Source organism: Galleria mellonella, unplaced genomic scaffold, assembly GCF_026898425.1.
Source record: "Galleria mellonella isolate WM207_F2 unplaced genomic scaffold, CSIRO_AGI_GalMel_v1 utg28, whole genome shotgun sequence".
In the NCBI taxonomy this organism is placed as follows: Eukaryota; Metazoa; Arthropoda; class Insecta; order Lepidoptera; family Pyralidae; genus Galleria; species Galleria mellonella.
The window spans coordinates 3,501,513-3,526,482 of NW_026442064.1; the positions used below are offsets into that span (position 1 = coordinate 3,501,513).

The 24,970-nt window shown below is 34.0% G+C and overlaps 3 protein-coding genes and 1 long non-coding RNA gene across 4 annotated transcripts; 1 reads left to right on the forward strand and 3 right to left on the reverse strand.

The window, feature by feature from the left end:
• Positions 1 to 4,709: 4,709 nt before the first annotated feature.
• On the reverse strand, positions 4,710 to 8,421 carry LOC128200827 (uncharacterized). The gene is made up of 2 exons (XM_052895515.1): positions 7,368 to 8,421; positions 4,710 to 6,843 (listed from the first exon to the last, which is right to left on the reverse strand). The coding sequence occupies exon 2, from the start codon at positions 6,836 to 6,838 to the stop codon at positions 4,967 to 4,969; it is 1,872 nt and encodes a 623-aa protein (XP_052751475.1). The 5' UTR covers positions 6,839 to 6,843; positions 7,368 to 8,421; the 3' UTR covers positions 4,710 to 4,966.
• A 3,281-nt stretch (positions 8,422 to 11,702) lies between these two features.
• LOC116413317 (uncharacterized) lies at positions 11,703 to 12,797 on the forward strand. Its single transcript, XR_004224060.2, has 3 exons — positions 11,703 to 11,789; positions 11,903 to 12,118; positions 12,614 to 12,797. It is a non-coding gene; the product is annotated as an uncharacterized LOC116413317 (long non-coding RNA).
• Positions 12,798 to 17,077: 4,280 nt separating this feature from the next.
• LOC128200826 (uncharacterized) lies at positions 17,078 to 19,961 on the reverse strand. The gene has a single exon (XM_052895514.1). It carries the CDS (start codon positions 19,959 to 19,961, stop codon positions 17,166 to 17,168), a length of 2,796 nt encoding a protein of 931 aa, XP_052751474.1. The 3' UTR covers positions 17,078 to 17,165.
• Positions 19,962 to 19,963: 2 nt separating this feature from the next.
• Positions 19,964 to 20,998, reverse strand: LOC128200815 (uncharacterized). Its single transcript, XM_052895468.1, has one exon. It carries the CDS (start codon positions 20,996 to 20,998, stop codon positions 19,964 to 19,966), a length of 1,035 nt encoding a protein of 344 aa, XP_052751428.1.
• Positions 20,999 to 24,970: the final 3,972 nt, after the last annotated feature.

Here is a 24,970-nt window from a genome sequence, read left to right on the forward strand (position 1 = left end):
CATACACTGTAACAAAACGACCTGCATTTTTGGAGCAAGTAATTGCGTAACTTTAAAACAATTGTGTGTATAACTTTTTGTAGATATATACACACATACACATGTATGCATAGATCTTTTTTATGAATTAAGACTATTAGACTCGTATTTTTAAGTACACATTATTTTGTTTATAACTTACAACAACAACGACACTATGAATTGTTGTAATTTAAATCTTATTTGGAAACCATGAAGGTCGGTTTTACCAACACCATAATTCTGTTAATATTTAAGCGATACAGACATTACTCTAAATATTGTTATTCAACGCTGCTAGTTATTTTATCGATTGATACCTATATTTACGTCGAATAAATATCGTCGTCTACCGTCACACCGTATGTATGTGAGATTCCAACATGAATTTATTTATATAAATTTATTTAATAATAAATAGTAGTTTATATCATTCTCCATCTTTCATACTACGTGTATATCGATTCTCATACCAATTGTATATTGAATTATATACCTGAGTGAGGCTTTGTACAAAAGTCGTTTGCTTGGCTAGCTCTGTCCCATCCTTGTTTCAACCGTGAAGCAGTTGTGTTTGCATGGATGTGCTGGGTTGGAAGGGTTTAATATGGCAGTGAGTTAAAGGGTGCGAAAGCATAACACCTTATTCTTCAGAATTGGCATTACAAGGGGGTATCATGGGTGAAACAGAATTCTCTAATATGTCCATGGTACTGCTTGTTTGCCATTCTAAGTTGCATAAAAAGTTCTCATGACGATTAGTGGAGCCGTTACGACGTCAAAGAATAACAAACAAACACACTTTGAAATTTATAATATTAGTAGATAAAGAGAAAAACCTTACTAATAATTTTCTAATTAAAATATATTGAAAATAAACTGACAGTTTGAGATTATGTATCTACTGTTTTCTGCACTCTTTCTGAATTTCTGAATTGCCGATATAAATATTTTTTTTTACAAAAAAAAAAGACGTATTTATGAGGTTGTTGCACTAAAATTGACTTGAAATTTAATTGAGTTTTTAAAGAATTTGTATTGGATTTGAAACAATTTCAGAAATGGTTACTTAGTCAATAGTATTGTGTGTTCTATATATTATTTTTATTTTTTTGTAAATATAGTAGATATTATCCCTAATCTATGCTCAAAAACATTTTAGTATATAGACACCCACCTACCTAAAATAGCTATTAAGGTTACAAGCACGTCAGCAACAATGATACAAAAGAAAACGTAAAGAATTGATTTAGTGTTTGTTTGTATTTTATTTCGTTTGAATTACCAATTTTGACAATAACAGACGCCACGATTGAAAACAGAACTGTTCAAATTTATTCATAAATTTAAAGACCTCATGTGAAATTCATCATTTACCATATATATATATAAGGCCAGGACCGCGCTGTCAACGTCAGTAGGCTGCGGGTGCTATCCTGTATACTACATACAATTCTGTTCCAATTAAACTCAACTATAAGGTAAAAAAAAATATTCAAATTGTCATTGGAACTCTAAATGTAAATAGTAACAAATTTTAATATTAAATCGATTAATATTTTTTTTTATTTGTGTATAGGACGCTGCAGTGATTGAAGAGGATCAGTCAAGCATATGGACCGGAAGATCAGAGGCATCCGCGCCAGCAACTGCATGTGTTGTCGCGGCTGCATTCTATATCAGTTACGACGTTCCGCAATGCGACGCTTACAGCAAGAAAAGAAACTGAAACCATACTTGGTGCCGCAGCCGAATAGTGAGTATCCTGTTAAAATTATACTAGTAGTCGCCCAGTGGTCGAAATTCGACCATAACATATATAATAAATGAATTTATTATGATGGTTTGGCATTGTAATTATATATATATATATATATATATATATATATATATATATATATATATATATATATAATACCAACAAGATAACAAATAATATCAAAAACAAACAATATTAATCTATTCTCAATTTGACCACAGACTTTAACAATAAACAAAAGAGTATATATGCGTGTGTGTGTCAAATACATGGTAGTATGTGTAATGTTTTTTTTTATAGATTTAATGTATTTTTATGCATAATTAAAAAAACTATTCTCTCATTTCTTTTCTTGCACTCTGCACTCCTTCTCTATATAAACTATAAGTGTGCCTAATTTCATACTTCTCTGTCGGTGCAATTTTCATAAAAAGGGGTACTAAATATTTGCTACACGTATAAATATAATATAAAATGAACGGACAAATGTTTGTTACTCTTTCGCGCTAAAACTCCTCTACGAATTTAATTGAGTTTTGGTACACATGTAACTTATATACTAACTTAGCGCATATAATACTTTATGTACTGATTCATGCAGGAAATGCCGCGTTTCGTGGATAGTTTAGTTGTGTGATCCTTTAAGTGAAACCTTTGCCTTATTTTTTGTTAGCTTTGCTTTATTTTTTATAAAGTAAAAAGTTTGTGCAAATACATAAGTCTCAATGTATGCGTTGATGATGATGAAGAAATTAATTATTAATTATATTAATTAGGTTTGTTATTGGTATTTTTCATCACCGGTATTAATCAGCCCTTTACATTCACATACAAAGTATTTGGTGTCAGCCCGATCCGAGCGCATGAATTTTGGGGTCTATAAGCCGGGCAGTATACCGCCGAATCACGCGGCTTTCGTCTCTATTTGTCTATTTTATCAAATTAATGTATTTCTGTTTAGCATTATGGTCCCAGCATAGAATAGGCCACTCCTTCCTAACCCGCGAGTGTCGTAAGAGCCGACTAAAGGAGAGCGATGGATTACTGACTGAGGGCAGTCATCTATCGCCCTCCCCCTGGAAAACTTATGTACAGCTGTGGACAGTTAAGGGCTGATGTGATGATGATGAATGTACTTCTGTTGCCTTGTTAATAGAACCAGTCCAACGGGAGCCAGATTCGGCACGCAATGATGAAGTAGTGGCTCCGAGCTCACAGTCAACCAACTCGGCTCCTGTCAAAAAGTAAGTGCAGCAAGGATAGATTGCCGCTATATGTTTATGCTGGTTTTTCTTTTGCTTAAAATGAAATTTGGGGTTAATAAGATACTAGTATATATATAGGTTTTCATGAGTACTTCTGTCCCATATTTTTAATACACAATCGGGACTGAAAGCGATGAAAAAGCTAGTACAAGTAAATAGTACCTACATACCTGCTCCCTTATTGCCGACGTTTCGACGTGGATTGCACCACGTCGTGGTCACGACAGGACTACTTTCATAAAATTAACTACTTCTGTCCCGCCCGCTTTCTGCCGTGAATCAGCTGTATTGTCATAGATAACTTTTTTTTCTGCTTGAAAGGTGGGATATGGCAATGAAATTACATGGTACGGAGGCAAACCTCTGTAGTCTTCAGGTATAGCAACCCATGAGGTGTACCATGGGCGTTACAGTGTATGGTAATACCGCATGAGCCCTGTCCAGTTGCTCAACAATTATTCTACGTTTAGATATTACGTGTATATTAATATTATATATTTGTTATAATCTTATTATAATATATTACACACTATGTCTTATAATTTAAATTTATAAATAAACAAATCTTATAATTTTTTTTCAATTGTATACATATAATATCTGCGTACTAATTAGAACAAAAAAATACATTCACAGGTCACCTTCACCAGAAGAATAGAACACCATAGACGAGTCACCAGGCAAGCTAAGGAAACAATCCTTTTGAGATTTCCAAGGATAAATTATGGAAAAAAATGTTACATGAGGAGCCTCAACACCATAATAAACTACCCAAAGTTATTGAGGAGACACGTCTTAAAGGATTCTTATTTTACGAACTAAGGAATATAAAATATTCGTATATACGTATGTGTGTGTTTGTGTGCATTTAGACATAATAAGCTATGTTTAAAAGTAATTAAGTATATTAATTATACCATACTTGTATTTACGTACGATACATGTGGTCCCAATTATAGCTTGCATTAAATAAAATAAAATTTTTGGTGTATACATTTTGTATTTATTGTAAATTCCTCTTATAATTGTAATTTATATATATACTAGCAATCCCTCCCAGATCTGCACGGGTTCTTTACAGAAAATATAAAATAGCCTATGTTACTCCGAGGAGATGTAGCTTTCGGTAAAATTGGCTGAGTAGTTTTTGAGTTATATCGTAACAAACAAAAAAACCATAATCTTTCCTCGTTATCATTATATCAGCCTTTAAATGTTCGCTGCTGAACACAACCCCCCCCCCCCCCCCCTTGGGCGATTCCTTCCCTTCCCGTGGGTGTCATAAAAGCCGACTAAGGGAGGACGAGAAATAGGCAGCAGGGTCCCTCTTAAAACATCTCTAAAACATGACTACGGTTGCCAATCAATCAATACATATAATAAAATCGTAAATGATCGCTGTCTATACATTGAAGATATATAAGAAAAACTATAATAAGGAGCTTCATGAACTTCTGTCCATATATCTGTTTGTCTATACGTTTGTGCACGCTAATCTTAGAAACGGCTTAACCGATTTGAATGCGGTTTTCTCTATTGCGTTGTGGTATGCTCCACTTAATATTTAGTGTCTATTTTATTTCAATTGGTTCATAAATAAAAAAAGTTATATTAATCTATAGAACCGATCAGTTGAATTGGCTGAAACTTTTTTTAGTTATATGTAGAGATGGGCAATCCACCTGGGTGGGTTTAAAGTCTGGTGGGTAAAAACCGGGTGTTTTGGGTTTATTGGGTTTAAACCCCATAAACACCCAAATTTTTGGGTGTTTATGATTTTGTACTTCATCATCGTCATCTCAGCCGCAAGACGTCCACTATACTGGACATAGACAATATTATTATGCAGCCTACAGAATAAAAAACTTTTAATTTGATTTTGAGTTTATTAAGAAAGAGATGAAAGTAAAATGTAAAACTACAGTCAATCACTGTCAGATTCAGAGTTATTACAAGCGATGAATTGTATAGGTTCGATAGGCTCTATTTCGTCTAAACTGTTATGTTCATTTACTTGCTCAATGAAAGCTTCTAAGGTATTTTCTTCATTAAACTGAATGTCCTCGCATTCAGCTTTATGTTTAAGATTCCAGTTATAACAAATGAATGAAATTTTTTCAGTTCTTTCAGTTGTAAGTCGATTTCTTTTGTTATTATGTATGTAGCCTTGGATACTAAAGGAACGCTCAGTGGCTGCCGAAGTACAGGGAGCTGATAGAATACGAATCGCTACTTTGCTTAACTCAGTGGAACCACAAATACCTTTCCACCATATTAGGGGCTCAATGCTATCTAATGAGCTCCACACAAATCCTCTGGCCCAAAAGTTTTCTTTAGCTTTATAACACGCCAAATCTGCCATTACATTTGACAAACTTAAGTGTTGGCTTAAATTGTAGATAAACTCCATACCCTTAAGTTCTTCCTCTTGAGTAAGTTCGACTCCTAGAGTCCTGGGGTCTAGAATATATGCTGCAAAATGTATTGGCCTCATTGCCATATTGCATCTTGAAGATACTGATGTTAGAATCTGCTGTTTGCTTTCTTCGCTCAATGTCGAAATCTCATTTAATGCAAAACGTATCTTAGCTTGTACATCTCTAAATGTAATGTATGTGCGATGCAAACGATTCTGGTCGCTCTCTAAGTAAAATATGCTTTCAGTGACTGGTTCCAAAATACTTATACATTCCCCTGTCTTCGTCCAGAAATCATCACTTAGAATTAAATCTTTAATATCTCTTGAAATTACCACATCTTCTCTAACTGTTAATATTTGCAAAGCTATCTTATTTGCTTTCAAACTTTTTAACGAAGTAACATGACTTCCCCATCTTGTAGCACAAGGCAATTTTAGTGTTTGTGTAGAATCTTCACCCTGCCTTGATTTTATCAACAAGGAACTTAATCGTTGACTCCTTTTAACAGTTTTTATTATATTTATGGCTTGCATAATAAACACAGTTACTTCTTGTATCTTTACAATATCTTGGCACAACAAGTTAAGGATATGTGCACAGCAACCGAGAGGAACAACATGTGGATATTTGAGTTTTGTTAATTCGAATGCCTTTTGTATATTTCTAGCGTTATCGCCAATAAGTACAAGAAACTTATTTGCTCCATACACTTTCATTACTTTTTCAACTTCTTGGCTAAGGTATTCACTAGTGTGAGGATTACTTTCTGTATTCAAACTTTTAACGTATGCAGGTTGAGGTTTTGATATAAGAAAGTTTATTATTCCTTCATTTCTTAAATTAGACCAGCCATCGCACTGAAGGTGTAAGTAACTACAAGCATTTAGTTCCTCATTTAACTCAAAACGCATTTCTCTATATATTTTATCTAAGTATTTTGTCGCTAAAGCTTTACGTGAAGGTATTTTAAATTTTGGTTGCAATTTTTCGAAAAATTGTATCCATAAAGGATGTTGCACCATCGATAATGGCGTCCCTGTTACAAATATAGCTCTCGCTAATTCTGTTTTTATATGATCATCGGTGTCTTGAAACTCAGCATTTATTGTAGTGTTAGCAGACGACGAGGGGCTTATAAAAGAATCATTTGTCTCTATCTCTGACAGTCCAGACATTTTGGTTTTGGACGAGCTATCTTTTATAAGTTTCATAGAGTCTTTTAATGTTTCTGGAGATTTTGGACAAGTGATAAGATGTTGAAGCATTTTGGCAGCATTACTGAATTTGTAGACCTTATTACAAAGCTTGCAAGAAACAGACTTGTTTGGTAAAGTACGGTAGTGCTCCCATATGCGTAAATCTTTAGGTCTCCCCATTGAACCTAAAAAAATGAACGATGATTAGTTGGTCTGACGAAAATTCAACAATAGAGTGCCTATTTTTTTACAATGATTATTTCTTGTTATTTACAATAAATTTATTAAAAAAATAATAAAATAAATACAAAAAACCTTTGTAAAATTACATCTCCTCGGAGGATTAAACGCAGACGCTAGTTTATTATCGTATTGTTCTGTATTTTTCTCAGCAACTTCTTTAATTCGATTAGGTACTTACGCATATTATGTTAAAAATAAATATCTAGTACACATCTTAGGCTATCCACCATTATTATCCAATGACGACTCTCAGCTAACTATGCACTATCATCCAAAATAAACGTGTATGGAAAATTTTATCCCAGTCGGTTGAGGATTGAGGATAATTGCATCAACATACGAACATACCTACATACTTTTATTTACATAACGCAAGCTAAATAAAAGCTTGTAATAATACATCTAATTTTAAGTTAAAATTGTTAAGTGATCATGATATAATTGTATCATTCAAAAATCCACTTACCTTTAATTATTTCTTGTTAAGTATAAATATTATTTCAAATCTGCTCCCTTAATATGCACTTTTTTACTGCTTTTCCTACCTAACACGTTACCAGGAAGTCACGTTACCAGAGTCAGAGTAATAGTGAACACGTTTGACAGTGATTGTCGTCGCCTCATATTCAGCGTCGACGAATAGGGGAATCCCCAGTCATAATGTATTGCATGCGTGGCGGTCTTACTTCAAATCCATAAACAAAGAGATAATTACAGAACTCGATACTAGATGGCGCTGTTTTTGTTTGAAGAAAGTTTGCGGGCTAAAATACATAGAATTTCATCAATGACTTCCACAAAGAACATTTCTGTTTTTTCTAAGTCCGTATCTCTTCCGTATATTTCATAAGATATAAGCTTGGGCTACATTGTTATGCAACGTGATTTTGTCGCTGTCTTGCTAGCAGGGTTGACAGATATACGATTTAAATCGTACTCATACTATTATTTGTCTATTTTTTAATGTACGATCGTAAAGATTATGATCGTAATTCGCACAAAAACATACGACTTTTTGGTTACCTGGCAACATTTTTATTATGAAACGAACATGCTCACATCATCAGTCACATGCAACAATTTATTGGGGATTTCCCCTTCACATCTGGCAGTCCTGCTTGCTAGAATATAGGTAAGTCAGCCACAGTTACTGACGATCGATATTTAAAGGGTATTGTTTTTGTGCTAAATATTTCATAAAAACGTTATTTAATACTTTGTGGATTATTAATTTAGTTGATAATCACTGGAAGTAAAATGGATGCTAATTTGAGAGATCAAGATCTTCGTATAAAACAGTTAATAAAAGAAAATCTACGTAAGTACTCTTTTTATACCTAGGTAGGTAAGGTATAATAAACACAAAAGGTACTTAGATCGCGTGTGTTCGAAGCATTTATTCTAATAAATTTAATTTAAAATTGTAGAAAGAAAAAAATGTCTGCCAAGCCGTAGCCGAAGCCGATCTCCAAATATATTTGGCGATAGTGAGACCCAGTGTCCAGATGATTTACCCAGCGTCGTCGCAACAAAGAAAAAAACGAGGATAAAGTAAAAGAAAATTTACTGAAAGAAGAAACAAACTGTTCTAAATGCTTAATTTATGGAGAAGAGGATAAAAGAAATGAGTATTTCGGACTGTTAGTGGCTCAAGAATTTAAATATATACGGCCATGTGTGCGAACGAGGTGTTATGAAGAAATTTTAAAGTATCTACGGGAAGCAAAAGGCCAACATGTTGATCAACTGCAACATGAAAACACTGAAAATTAATTACTTTCATTTTATTATATATAGATTTTTAAAATTTCCTGAAATATTATTAGTTAACGTTTTATTTAATATTGTAGAATTGATCAATACAATTTATAAAAATAATTTATTGGTATTACTTACATATTTTCAAAAAAATACGTAAAAACCTATTTTTTTGGGTGATTATGGGAGTTTATGGGTGTTTATTGGGTTTTTACCAAAGCACCGGGTTTAAACCCGGTGCTTTGCCCATCTGTAGTTATATGTATTAATTACTGCGTTTACCCGTACGCGGTATCAGAAGTTGTAATAAAATATCCTATTTCAAAAAACACTCTTCAAGCTGTTTCTGGATAAATGTTATTACTCAATAAATGCGTTCTAAAATGATAAAAAAAATAAATAAATAATAATTAGATATGTGTTCAATATATTACAGCCTTAATAATTGTGTATACTTTTTTATTGAATTAATATTAATAATAAGTTATTTTGAAAATAAATTATTTTGTTTTATTAATTTTTTTAAAAGTTTAATGTTTGTTTTAAAGCAATGTTACTACGTTAAATTGATCTGAATTAAGGCTATTTATTTATTTATATATTACTAATAAATTGATTTGACTAGATAAATTATAAATGGACAAAAAGTGACAAAATATTATTGCAATATGTTTGTGTAATTTTAGTAAGATTATTTTTATTTCTTGTATATTTATTAACTTTAAAATAAGATTAGACTATAATTTTATTATAATATAACACCTATAACAATATACGTTATTCTAGCAAATAAATGAATTCTAAAGTTCGGATAGTACCAACCCCGTTCCAAGGCGGGCTCGGCCTCCTGTCGCTGTATCCGCCCCGGGGCGGGGTTGGCACTCAATATGTTAACTTAGTAGGTATATGTAACTTAGCAAAGAACTGTAAAATTCTGCGCTACCTTATACGACATGACGATTTTTAAAGAGTATAGTAGAAAGAAAAATAGAGAGCAAAAGATGGGGGGACAGATCGAGGAATAACTACATGGGACAGATAAAGGAAACACCAGGTGTCATGTCGTATAAAGAATGGCCTGGAATAGAGCTGGCTGGAAGAATATGCATGAATTAGTTGCACAGACAAGAGGAAACTCTTAAATAAAGAGAGAAGTAAGAATTTTAGAAAACACTATATATTTAGTCAGTATTACTCGCTGATAATGTAGCTTTCTATAGGCGATAGAATTTTTAAAATCGGTTGAGTAGTTTTTGTGTTTAGCCATTACAAACAAACGAACAAATCTTTCCTCTTTATAATATTAGTAACAAGTACTGATGTAAGAAGAACTATTCAATTCAATTTAATTCATTTATTGCATTCTACAATGTTAGGAAAAGATTTAAAAAAATCAGTAAAGTACATTGTAAGCCCTGTCGGGTACAACAATAAGAAGCGAGGAGGACGTCAGCTTTAAAATTTTCTTAAGATTACCATAATTATGAATAATATATGAATTATTTGAAAAAAAAACTATGTAAACAAAGTCTTCCGCCTTATGTCTGTCTGTCTGATCGCGATAAACTCAAAAACTACTACACCGATTATCATGCTGTCTTCACCAATAGGTAGAATGGTTCTTGAGGAAGGTTTTAGTATATAATTTGTTAATTTTTATTATACATTGACTAAAATATAACGATATTTGTTGGAAGTGTCGGGAAAAGATAAGCCACCTGGGAGCTTTCAACGAAAACGCTGCCTAAACCCTTTGAGATATAACAAACTAATATATGGTGGACTTGTGTATCTTATATAGATCTACAGAAAAGCCCGCGATGGCATATGTTTATCTCTTAAAAATAACATACCATACCCATTTTAATACTTTCAAAAATGGACAATTATAAAACAGTAATTGGAAAGCTATTTACACAAATACGCTATTAATCCTTATCATTTTAAATACATTAGTTGGCTTGAGCATTACATGAAGATTATTTTTTCCCTTTACATTTAACAAATTAAATTAATACCTTAGGAGATATAGCAAAATCAAAATAATGCCCAAGGCAATTAATTTTGTGTCGCCGTGATTCGCCTGTCGCGCGGGCGCCCTCTGGCCCCGCGCCTCGGGTCCGAACCCAGGGGTCCAAAAGGTTAATGTCAAAGAAAGTTAAATATTAATGTATGGTGGAATTGTGTATCTTATATATGACAGAAAAGTTCGCGATGGTGTGTATCAATATATTAAAGATAACATACTACCTATATTAATTTTAATACTTAAAAAATTGGCAATTATAAAACGGTAATGTTAATGTAAAAGCTATTTACACAAACACGGTATTAATTATTCAATTTTATTTATTATTTCTAAGAATAGGCCACCCCTTACTTTCCCGTAGGTGTCGTAAGAATCGACTAAGGAATGTCAAGGGATGGACAGCAGTGTCCCTCTTAAGACATCTCTAAAGCCCTGACTACGGGTGCCAATCCGCCTGCCAAGCGTGGCAACTACTAACAAAATCTCCCATGAGGGAGGCTTATGTGGACAGTTAAAGGCTGATAACGCCACCATTACTGTTCTTACTCTTTGCTTAAAAATATTTTGATGTTAATAGTTGGTATTGTTTAACTAAGTATAATGTCTCCCAAGACGTTTTTAGGAAAAACTTTTTATATTAAGATATAACAAAGATATCTATAAAAAAAAATCATGACAACATTGATTTAATTTTTGTCTGTATTTTATTTTATTCGATGTCTACATACATGAACAATGGAAATTTTATAAACTTCTGTATTTATCATTTCTGACAATTGTTTCAATTACATCCATTCGTCGATTTGTCATTAATAAAATGTCATAAAATTTAAAATTAATATTTTATTTCAATCACTAACTTCTACAACAGAAGCTACGATTAGAAAGATCAATGTTCAAATTTATGGCATCAATTTCCTGAGAGAATACTATACAAATTAAGCACTTCATGAAAAATGCATCGTTTCTAATATATATATAAAAGGCCGGCACCGCGCTGCAATATCAGTATGCTGCAAGTGCTAAGTGGGTAACGTATCCCTTCATGGGCAACGTTAACCACTTAGCACTTTCCAGCCCACCATGGAGCTTAACAAAAAGGTAATCAGTTTTAATTGAAATTGTCTCTAAAATACATTTTTAAATGAAAATTGTAAGAAATCAAGACTTTTAAACAATTAATTTATTTCTTAATTGTCTATCAAACGTTACAGAGACTGGAGAGGACCAGCCGAGTAGGCGAGCCGAATGACTGGAGGCGACCACGACGGCAGCTACTGTTGGAGCGGCTCTGGTCGCCACGGCATTCTGCATCGTGACGTCCAAAACGTGGTGGGAGTTTTGGGGGCTCACCCCAACTTGGTGTCGTGGGCGTAAGCAGGGGCAGAAGCAGGGACAGGAATGGGCGAGGGCGTGGAAATGGGCGGATAGTTAGTATAAATTATACTACTTCTTCTTTACAAAAAGTGTCAAGATTTATGCCTTTGACTACCTTATTAGGATCTAGCTGTTTTCCGCGGCTTTGACTACTACTGCTGTAATGCTGGCCATCACTGGCTACATAATTTTAATATTAAGAATCCTGACTTTTTTTTATAGAATAGATCTTGTTTCATGTCTGAATAATATGTTATTATTATAATTAGCTGTGTATTTGCTGTTTAAATTTTCAATAAGATATATTCTACCCGCCTACTCCTCTCTATCCAAATGTTGCCTAGAAGAGATCTCTTTTAGCCATAAGGTCGCTTATTGTTTTCTTGCTGTGATTATTTTGTTTTTGTTTGTATCTATAATAAGTTTACTATTGTAATCTTTAAGAGGAAACAAAGAGCATCTATCTATCTACCCGTGCGCTACATTTTTTTCAATTTTGTTTAGCCGTTTAAGCTTAGTAATCAACAAACAGCTTTATAAACTTCCAGATTTTTAATGACTTAACGACTTCACACGCTTGACTGAACTGTGACCAGTCAAGCTTGTGGCCCGAAAGATTGGAGGCGACCGTGAAGACCTCCGCTGCTGGTGCAGTTCCGGTCGCCATGACATTCTACATCAGGACATTTAAAGCTTGAAGAGAGAACAGGAGCTCACCCTAAGTTGGTACCGTGGGCGGATGGCGAGTATAAATTATACTTCTTCTTCTTAAAAACTGTCGACATATCGTCATAGTCGTAGAATATTGACGGATATATATATGTAATATTTGTCAGACCGTCAGTATTCTACGACTATGACGATATGACCACCTTATTAGGAACTAATTGTACCAATTGTTTAAATTCGTGTGAGCGTCGAAGCGTGATGAGAAAGAAACATTTAATAACTTACAGATTTTTAAACTTCGCGTATTATTAATAGATTAGTATTCCGCGTCTTCACCCTCATCTTGATTTAGTTTATAAAGAATCGTATATGACGTGTCAGTAAATAAAAAAAATTTCGTCATCATAATCCATCCTCACAGACTTTCATATCTGTAATAGTAGTAGGATTAACAGGACAGTATTTTTTTTTAATGGATAATAATGGAATGGTAACCCCACCCGCGCTATCGGTATACACCGGTGGGGCACCAGTGAAGGATGATAGGTGAGGATGAAGTAGGTCAGTTAGCCCATCGTGACGAATTCAACAAGAATTGTTCACGATTGTTTCCAGGGGGAACCACGTGGAGGTCGACCTAATAAGGTATATTGCTAGCAATGGGGCTGTCAAACTCCATTGCTAACAATCCTTTTCCCACCAACAGGACAGTATTATAATCGTTAACAGTTTAATATTTTTTCTTGAAAACTGTAACAAGTGTACCGTCTCGTATGGATTATACGAATCATTACTTCTATTTCCATTTCCATTGACCTTCAATCAGATTTGTTATAAGTATTTTCCATCACTGGAATAAGGCAGCATTTTACATATTATATTTAGATGCACAAAGCATTTGGCGTCGGCCAGATTCGAACACACAACCTTTATAGTCTATATCCATACCTATCCGTACACCGGTCACGCCGGTCATATCACTATGTGTATATTGCATTAAATTAATGTGTTTTTATTATTTCTTTCATAGGATCGTTCCATCGAGAGCTAGATTTTGCACGCGATGTTAGAGAATTGGGCACAACCCATATCGCGGTTAACCATCTCGCGTCGTGTCAACATGTAAGTAGATTTTTTATAGGGTATTTTGAAAAACGTTACCACTAACAGTTTATTCCGATGCTTTTCAATTATTTGTTTTGTAATTTTAGCGAATGTATCAATTGTGATTATAGTTGGTACACATTCAAATCCATTACTAGAGGTGCTCTGTGTAAGCAAGTTCTTTTTTTTTAAATAGATGAAAATGGAATGGTAACCCCGCCCGCGCTACCGGTTATACACCGACGAGGCACCAATGAAAGATGATAGGTAAGAATGAATACAGGTCAGTTGGCCCACCATGATGAATTCGACAAGAATTAACCATGATGGTTTCCAGGGGGAACCGCGTGGAGGTTGACCTAAGAGCTTTCATCCTCACCTATTATCACTCATAGATACCCTCCAGCCCATACCGATAACGCCAGCGGAGTTGCCATTCCATATTCACTCATTTAAAAATAACCTCTGCAGCAACTTATGTAGCTGTGTTTCGGTTCGAAAGGTGAGATGTGACAGTGAAACTATATAGTAACGCTCTATTCGTGTACCGCTAGCGGTAGCCCCGTACTGGTAATCCCTTGCTCCCTTGTAGATTAATTTATCCACTGTTACTAATAGTTCTTATTTGTTTTCTAGCAGTATACAACGCGTCCACCGCCGCCGCCACGCGTGCTGGCGGGCTGTGGCCCCGCGGTACCGCCGGAGCCCTGACCAGCCGATCAACACTTGTTCTACGTTCATATAAAGTGGAAACAGTGATTGATTGTGACTGGAAAGATACTGAATGTGACTATAATATGAATACATACGTTTTATCTCATTTGAACACCCTATTATATCTCATAAGGACATATATGTAATAATTTTTCCCGATGGTATTGGCACGGACTGTGGTAGTATTGTGGACTCATTCTTAATATAATAGTATTTAGTTTTAATGCATTATATTTAAGTATAATTGTAAACCTCACCTTGTTGGTATTATAAACGACAAACCAGATCCTTATAATACGACTATCAAATATTGCTTGTGTGTATGTTTAGTTTTTAAGGTGATGTTAAAAAATAAATAAAAAAGAACATAACAAAACATAAAAATAAAAAAAAAATAAAAAAATCATAACAAAACATAAAAGTAAAAAAGAAAATAAAAAATATATAAAAAAATAATAAAAAAATTCTTAAGGCCACATAGCTATGACTTTATATGATAACAGCACCTATATATCTACGAGCATGGGACGAGTACCTTGCTTGTATTTTAGAATTAAGTTAGTCTTAATTTGTAACTTTAGGTAATAAAATTAGATATAAGAAAAAATGCTTTCTTTTTTATTTCTTCAATATACACAAATCATCATCTTCTTCATCATCTTCCTACCCTTATCCCAATCATTTGGGGTCGGCGTAATATGATTTTATCCATATTACAAAAAAATTTGGTTTTTAGTTTTACGACTGGCCACCTGCCTGACGTCAACCCTCTTTGGGAATGACACACAATACATAATAAAAAAATAACAAACCGAATAAATAACTACAGCACACAAAAGTTGCCAGCGTATTGCCAACCCTTTATATGCTAGAAAATATAAATTTTTCATGGCACTTAAATTTGTCGTACCCTTTACAGAAATAAATGCCATAAATTTTAACATTGACATTATTAATCCTGGTGGTATATCTATTGTTGTCGTAGTTCGTAATTTAAAAGTTAAATCTTTCATATTGTCTATTGCCAGCGTATAATTGATATTCTCTCCAAATGTATGTACATCTAAGAACACTGAAATCTTTGATGTACATTTACATATAACATAGTCTGTGGCCATCATAAACAATCCTGATATCTATTATCATTATTGGAATTCCTAATTTAAATAAAATGAAATACAAAAAAAAATATTATTCCACCGTTTTATTGATAAAAAAAATATTCATTTAAAAAAAAAGGTTTTCTTTTTTTTTACACTATTTTAGAACAAAATAATAGGCAGTAATCATTACAAAATATTTAAGCGAAACAAACATTTATTTTTATACAACTTATAATGGCAAACAAGCTGACGGCCCACTTGATGTAAAGTGGTAACCGTCGCCTGTAGACATGAGCAGTACCATGGACATAAAAGAGTATACTGTTTCGCACATGATACCCCCCATGTCTTGCCATTCCTGAAGACACAGGTGATTACGGATTAGCTAGTAAACAAATAAATTAGATTTCTTTTTATTGTTAGCGAGGCAAACAAGCTACGGTCCATCTGATGGAAAGCGGCTACCGTCGCCTACACCTGCAGTACGAAAGGAGTTGCTTATGCGTTGTTTCCTTTGTTCTATTAATTTATTTTTTAATAATTCATATATAGTTACTCCGCATGAGCGTTAATACAATGGGGCCGATTCTGGAGGACCATTTCTAATATTGAACCTTTTTTTTTATCGATTATTTCACGAAATTACCGTTTTTTTATATGAATCATGATAAACTAAAATTATAATATTCTTTTTTTATATACCACTGAGGTGGCAAACAAGCATACGGCCCACCTGATGGTAAGTGGTTACCATAGCCTATGAACACCTGCAATACCAGAGGCATTATGCGTGCGTTGCCGACCCTGAAGAAACCTCTTTAGCTCCCTTTTGAAGAACCCCATGCTGTAATCTCTTGGGAAAACCTCGGCAGGGAGCTCATTCCACAACCTGAGTGTTCGTGGGAGGAAACATCTCTGAAAGCGAAATTTTTACTTATTGATTAGAAATTTAGTTCATATTGATTTTTATTTATTTATTTATTTTTATTTCGCTGTGATATTAAACTGAATTTCAAATTTTTGTTGAGTAATTAAAAACTTTCACATACGGGCAACTGTGTAAGACCATGTTTCGGTTCCATAAGTCATCACTGGCAACACGCACTGGTTAGAGACCTTCGTCTACAAACTTTCAGGTATTCTGGATGAAAAAATTTGGCGTAGTTTCCTGAACATCATATCAATCATACAATACTATTAAGCTATCCCTTATAATTCGTATTTTGATGCTAAAGAAGTACATAAAAACTCTAAACCAAAATATGAAGTAGGTAGATATAAAGTTTGTAAGAATGATAGATTTATATGGATCGTATTCTACGTAAACAACGGCGGTTCACCACCACGAATATGTTATAGGGCGGGCCTATCCCATAATTCATATTTTGGTAAAAAAAACCTACATGTTAATAATAATAATAATAATAATAATATTTATTTAATTAGACTACATAAGGCCCATTTTGTTAGTTACAAATTGACTTAACCTATGTTAGTAAATGAGCGGTCATCACGCTCTTACACTGATAACCTGTCCCACCCAATATTTTAGGATGGGACAGTCCATTTTATCAGCAATTGTCTTCAGGACACTGTTTGAGCTAACACGCACCCTACCCAACAGCGAAACAATTCGTTTGCGTCGTATTGCGTAAAAATCATCTGTACGCTCCCGTGCAAACATGTGTGACGCACTACAGTGACTAGGTAGCCCCAACAGTGCCCTGAAGGCATTATTGTATTGGACTCGAAGAGCATTGTAAGTTTTTTGACTATAGTTGACCCACAAGCTACTTGTGTAGAACACCTGACAAAAAGCTTTAAACAGGGTTATTTTTACTTCTTTTGTACATCTAGTAAACCTGCGGGCCAACATGTTACTTCTAACTGCCAATGCTCTTCTTTCTCGTTCTATATCCAGGTCATCTTTTAAAGTATTTGCAATAATGTGACCGAGATATTTAAAATCATTTACCACGTCAAGTACATTTCCATTAAGTGATATAGGAGGCACATACTTCGGTTTTTTATGTCCAGATACAAATGTCATAATTACACTTTTGCTAGAATTATATACCAGACCATGGTTTTTCGCGTATGCTTCACACACAGCTAGCATTTTTCTTAAAGCTCCAATTGAGGGGCTCAGCAGTACCATGTCGTCGGCATAGCTTATGTTATTGACGCTTACTCCATCAATATAACACCCAGCATGCATTCCGCTGAGCTCCTCAATTAGGCCATTTACATACATATTAAACAAGTTGGGTGAAGTCAGCCCACCCTGCCTTACTCCGCATTTTAATCGGTATGAGTCTGATAGAGTATCATTCCACCTCACCTGATTACTTTGATTATTGTACCAATACTCAAGAACTCTAACTAACTCTGTAGGAAGCATAGTCTTATCAAGTTTACTCCATAAAAGATCATAAGATACCATATCAAAGGCTTTACTTAAATCCAAGAAACATGCATAGACTGGAGTGGATCTGTCTGTGTAGTATCTGACCGTATGCTTGAGACACAGAATGGCCGATTCAGTCGACACCCCCTGCCTGAAGCCAAATTGAAGGTCATGCAAGTTTAGATGTCGTCTAAGTTGCGTATCAAGTAAACCGTCAAACACCTTGGCTGTTATTGTAGCCAGTGATATAGGCCTGTAATTACCGCTGTCCGATACATCTCCCGTCCTGTTCTTAAGTATTGGTACAACAATCGTTTTCAACATATCCTCTGGTAGGTATGTATGCCCAATACAAAACGTGTATAACATTGAGAGCACCCTGGGCAAATGGTCCCCAGCTGCCTGAAAATGCTCTATACTAAGGCCATCATGCCCAGGGGACTTTCCTCTTTTCATGTTCTTTATAATAAATTCAATATCTTTACATGTAAAATTATGCATTTGACCTACTATCTTTTTACTACAAGCATTTGTAGTCGACTGTAAGTTTTGTTGACCTAAAGGAGATGTTACTCTAAAATTATTTTTAAACATATTAGCTATTTGTTTAGGACAATTAATACCATTAATATTTACAGGAAAACTAATTTTACCGTTAAGACTATTTGTCGCTCTCCAAAACCCACTAAAGTCACTTCTGGAGCGGCAAAGAGCAATTATATCCATTTTTATTTGGTCTTGGTTATTTTGACACCATTTTAGTTTACTTTTAAATCTCTTACGACTTTCATACATTTCTTTATACATAATACCCTCAGTTGGTTTACCATATAATTCCCATATCGAAAACTTTATTCTAGCCTCATTATGTGCCTCCCTTACATATTTATTCCAACCAGTTACACATCTTCGCCGCCCAACAGGCCTGTCATGACTTCGAGCTGCAGCTTCTGCTAATGTATTTACTATATTACTGTATAATTGGTTTATTATGGTCTTATGAATAGGATCACTGCACTCTCTATCACAACAATTAGCAAGCTCAGATGGGAACTCAATTTTACTTAACTTTTTATTACAATAATTATTATATAATTGTATCTGTTCATAGTCTCTAATTCCCCACAATATTTTATTACAATGTCTTCCATTTATTGCTATTTTTGATTGCAATATATTAATGTTACATTTTATTTGAATAGGGAAATGATCAGACCAATATATATCATAAAGTATATTTATCTCTGTAATAGACTTCCAAGAAGCTTGTGTTACTAAAATATGGTCTAACCAACTTTTTGTCCCATGTGCATCGCTAATAAAAGTATAACTATCCGAATTCAAACCTAATTTCTCTATATCCGCACAAATCAGCTGTTGTTCTGTACAGAAATGTAAAAGCTCCTTACCGAATTGTCCATGTGGGTGCGCATTGTAATCACCAAGAATAAATACAGTCTGCGAGTCATTATTCTCAACAATTGCACAGATCTCGCCTAAGCAGTGAGTGAATTCTGTTAAATTTTCACTATCGTCTGTGGGCATGTAAACACTCATAATAATCATTTGTTTATCACTAGTCTCTGCATTAATTGCTATTATTCGCGAACTTTCACATTTAATCACCGACACTGACCTGAAAACACTTTTCCGCCACAATATTGCGACACCACCAAACGGTCTACCGTGAAGAATGCCTACTGATGTGTCCACAGCAGAATTTCCAGAATATCCAAAATCATCATGAATGCTACCTAAAATATGTATATCATGAGGTAGAAGCCAAGTTTCCTGCAATGCGACTATATCCGCCCGTTCACATAAAGATTTTATACATTCTACCGATCTTTTCATTGATTTACAATTGAAGGATATCAAAGTTAGTGTTCTATTATGCATTGTTATTTTGTATTTAAAAACTTGTCATCATTACCAGATGTCTTTTTAAAAGTAACAAACCGACGAAACGAAATTCCATCAGGCCATAGACCTGCATCCATAAATATAGATAATTTACTTTGCGGTACAAATATTTTATACGCATCATATTCCTTCTGAAATTTCATGCAAATTTTTTCTAGCGCTACAGACACCTTAGTTTTTTGCAAAATATATGAAGATATGTCCTCTATGGAAGTATTTTTATCAACTTTATTTATAAAAAGCGGTATCTTTACATCTGCTGCTCGAAATTTTTCCTCCGGTTCTGTACTTGCTTGTCCTCTTTTCCCCATAAATCTATTTCTGAGTTTCTTTCTTTGTACAACTATCCAATCTTCTGACTTTTTTCCATTTTTCCATTTTCCGCCAGAAGCAATATCAGCAAATGATTTTTCCACTACTAATGGATGGGAGACTGTGTTGTGACTATTGGCTATGTTCACACCGGTCGCACTCACTTGCGTGTCCGCTGCTATGTTTTGTTTGCATTGATGTACTGTATCTTCTACCCTCGCACTTACGTTTTCTAATGTACTATTTATCAAACAATTAGATTGCGTTTTCGATGGAATATTTATGTTGCACTCGCTATTTATATTTCCATTTTTCTCTTCCTGAGAAATATGAAGCAATCCAATGGGTCCACTGTCGTAATGAAAATTATCAATAACATTTGCACACCCTCTCTTCGTGTTTATATATTGTGAGGGTTCAAAGTTATTCACAATTGAGGCTGATTTTAAATTTGCCAACTCATTCTTTATCAACTGTAATTCTTCCGTTGTAGCGCAGGTTTCCTTTACAGTTCGAACCTCCTGTTGCAACACGAGTATATCTTTTAATAATTTGGTTACATCTACGTGATCAAAACTTATGGGGGGTAGTTTCTGTAAGTTTCTTGCGACAAAAATCGGAATTTTTTCGGGATCTATTCCTTTCAATAGTGATAAAATATCTTCTATATCCCGCTTCTCTTTACCGTCCTTTTTCCGCATAATCTATCTATCATAATATGTACATAATAATATGTAGTATATTTTTGGTAGATTTGAATAGATACGATATACTTTAAACAACAGAATGGTCAACTAACCGACGTGCCAGCAGATAAAAGAAAGCGGTAACCGACACTCACAGAAATATCACCCTTCTTGCGTTACTGTAAGGCGAAACGCGGGCACCGTTTGTCCCATACAACCGTTTTCCCGTGTTTTCCTCTTGAATAATGCCACTAGAGTGGAACTTTTTTCACCATTTGATTTATATGTTTTTTATTTTTATTTATTTATTTAGGTTTACCAACAATTGTTTCCACAAAATAATGTAAATATATATACAATTATGGAGCTTAGAATTAAGTGTAACAATTTTTTGTAGACAAACACAGCATACATTGATACATGTATAACAATAAGTACTGAGAAATATATATAACTATTATTAAATGCTTAACAACTAACAACTAAAGCCACCATATCCATAAGCAGATCCAGCAGCACGACTCATTTTATATATTTATAGATATATCGTACAAAAACAATTGGAGTATCAAAATTAATATCGACCTGGTGACTGCAGCTATTTATAATCTTACAGAACCTTACTATTAGAATATGTTATATATTTAATGTTTATCAAACACAAGGCATGCTGTGGTTGCCTATAAATGTAAGAACAGTGAGATCTAATTTACCAGTGTGTTGTATTGAAATGTTTAGCTGTATCTTATGTTGGTAATCCTATAAAGAAATAAATAAATATCTTTCCTTACTTATGACTTCCTTTTTTCCAATATTAATTTCATTTTTTTTTTAACTTCCAAACAGCATACCTACATTGTGACGACAAGTTTATTTACGTAGGTTCTGCAATACAAATAATTATTAATCTATAATACAAAAATGAATAGCTGAATGTGTTGCTAAGCGCAAATCTCAAGAAGAGCTGAACCGATTTCGCTAATTCTTTTTTTTATATTCTTTGAAGTATGAGGATAGTTCTTACAGAGAGAAAAATTTAAAAACTTGCCTTAAAAAATCGAAAAACAACACTTTTCTATACTCCCATACAAACGATTCGTAATAATGCTTAAAAGTCAATTTGAACTTTAATACCATACCATAAAGTTCAAGTGTTAGTGAAGAGGTTCCGGGAAGGCAAAACAATCGAGAGACGTGGCACGGTGTTTTATAATTTTAATTTTTTGATATAATGTAATTGTTGACTTATAAACTTTCTTTTTTCTTTTCTTATCTTACTATCTGACCCGGCGTCCTGAATAGCAGAATGTGTATTAAAAAAGCTAAAACATTAAAGAATTGACTATTAGGCGGTAATAAGTCCACGGAGTCAGCTAGTGACATTTATAAATTTGTGTTATATAATTGGGATCTTTAGATAAATTAATTAATTAATCAATCATAATAAATAAAAAAAATACAAATATTACGTAATTTTGTCGATATTTATGTCTGCAATAAACCATTCACCAAACAAATTTTAGTATATTATACTCAATAAAAAATAAATTATAGATTTAAGAGCTAAGTCAAATGCCTTCTTGTATTATTATTCTAAATATGATCTAAATTAAATAATTTTTTGAAGATACTAAAACTAGAGAATTTGAAATAATTATTTCGGCTACTTTTTATAATTATTTCTCAAATTGAGCTGTTAGAAAGAGGGGAGATGTAGTTGTATCTTTCTTCCAGAATAGGGCCACTAGACCACATTACTAACAATCCGTTTCCCCCCCCATTCAAGATGGATTGTACCTCGATAGATTTATAAAATACCTATTCTTCAAAAGTCTACCGCATATACCCTTAACTAGTCTGCATACCTTAATACATTACTACATTAATCTAACTGAGTCAGTCGGGGAGAAAGGGATTGTTAGTAATGGAGACTGAGAATCTCATTGCTAGCAATATACCCAACCAGGTGGACCTCCTCGCGGTTCTCCCTGTAAACTATCGTGGTTAATTCCTGATGAATTCATCATGATGGGCTAACTGGCCTGTTTTTATTCCCCTCTATCACCCTTCACTGGTGCTCCGCCAGCGTATCCCGTTAGCGCAGGCGGGGTTACCATACCATTTACACCCATAAAAAAACTGAATCAGTCTACTTAATACTTTAGGCCTCAGTCAGTTATTAACGACGACTAAGATATGTATAATGCAGACTAATGGGGGGAAGGGAATTGTTAGTAATGGAGTTTAACATCCCCATTGCTGGCAATATACCCTATTAGGTCGACCTTCACGCGGTTCCTTCTGGAAACCATCATGGTTAATTCTTGTGGAATTCGTCACGATGGGCTAACTGACCTGCTTTCATCCTCAGCTATCAACTATCACTGGTGCCCCGCCAGCGTATACCGTTCCATTATCATCATTAAAATATACAGTCTAGTTCAAAATATTTAGACAAATACATCGTCGTGTAAGTACAGCTGGTTGGCAGTGGGGGGGAAAGTATTGTTAGAAAATATATGTAATGACCCCATTGGGAGCAATATACTCTATCTGAACTCCATGTGGTCCTCCCCCCCTCCCCGGAAATCATCATAATTAAGTGACCTAACTTCATTCTCACTTATCATCAGTCACTGGTGCCCCACCAGCGTATACCGATAGCGCAGGCGAAGTTACCATTCCATTTTTACTAATAAAAAACCTGTTTGCCTATACGGATGGGACAAAGGTACCCACTGCAGAGTACATACACAACTGTAACAGGTAACTGTAATCACAATTACATAATAAAGGCAACTGAGTTAATATCGCGAAATCAATTTATTATTTCAATAATTAATTGCTTAGAAGCCGGTTATATTGGTTTCTAAGCTATAGAAAGTGTATGGTAGGGATGTACTGAGTTAGGTTAACTCGAATACCTACTGGATACTCGAGTACTTTAGTACTCGATATATGGTATTCGAATATACAACACTCAAATACGAGATTCGAATATTTGCGATAGTCGTATATATTTTATGTAAGTATTTATTACTACTCATATTTCATGATTGTATTATTTTTTTATTTGTTGAATTATGACGATATTTGTTCAAAATGTAACAAAATCAAGTTAACTCAGAGTTTTCATCGAAGATACTGACTTATTCTTTGAAAATGTAACAAGATAATATATGTTTTAATAGTTTATGTATTAATAGTTGCAGCACTTCAGCATCACTTCACTTCAGCTGGCCGCTAACGAAATGCTTTCTCACTGTACTGGGTTGACTGGAAGAGATCTCTGTCAGAGATAAGTCCACCCTTGCTTACAACATTTATAAATAGATTATTTTATATGTAACTTACAAGTGGAATAAAATATATATATATATATATATATATATATATATATATATATATATATATATATATATATATATATATATATATATATATATATATATATATATATATATATATATATATATATATATATATGATGGAATTATTTCTCTTTATTTGGATCACAAAAAAGTCAGCGATAGCTTTCAATACTATTCAGATAGCTATCAATAATTATTTTAAAAAAATATACATATTATGTGAAACAAAGAAAAAAATTAAAAAGCTATTTAGATACAATATTTATAATTTTAATCACTTCACACTGACACCACTTTGTTTCTACGTTGCACCCGTGCGAAGCCAGAGCGGATTGCTAGTCTTCGTTAGAAGTAAACTCCAGAAATCTCTCGTGTACTCGTGTACTTACGTAGTCTGAATCCACAGGTTGAAGTCAGTCCGCCTAGACCTAGAACAATCGAATCTATTAATAGTATAGTTATCGCTGGCGAGTCCACAAGATAGAATGAGATAGCGTTATATTCTGTCTTGTTCCTTCTTTGTGAGCGTTGACTAAAACAATTCCATCGATAGATTAATATGTACCCTAAATTGGAGTGCTGGACTCAATTCTTTTTTTAACGAGTGCCAAATTAC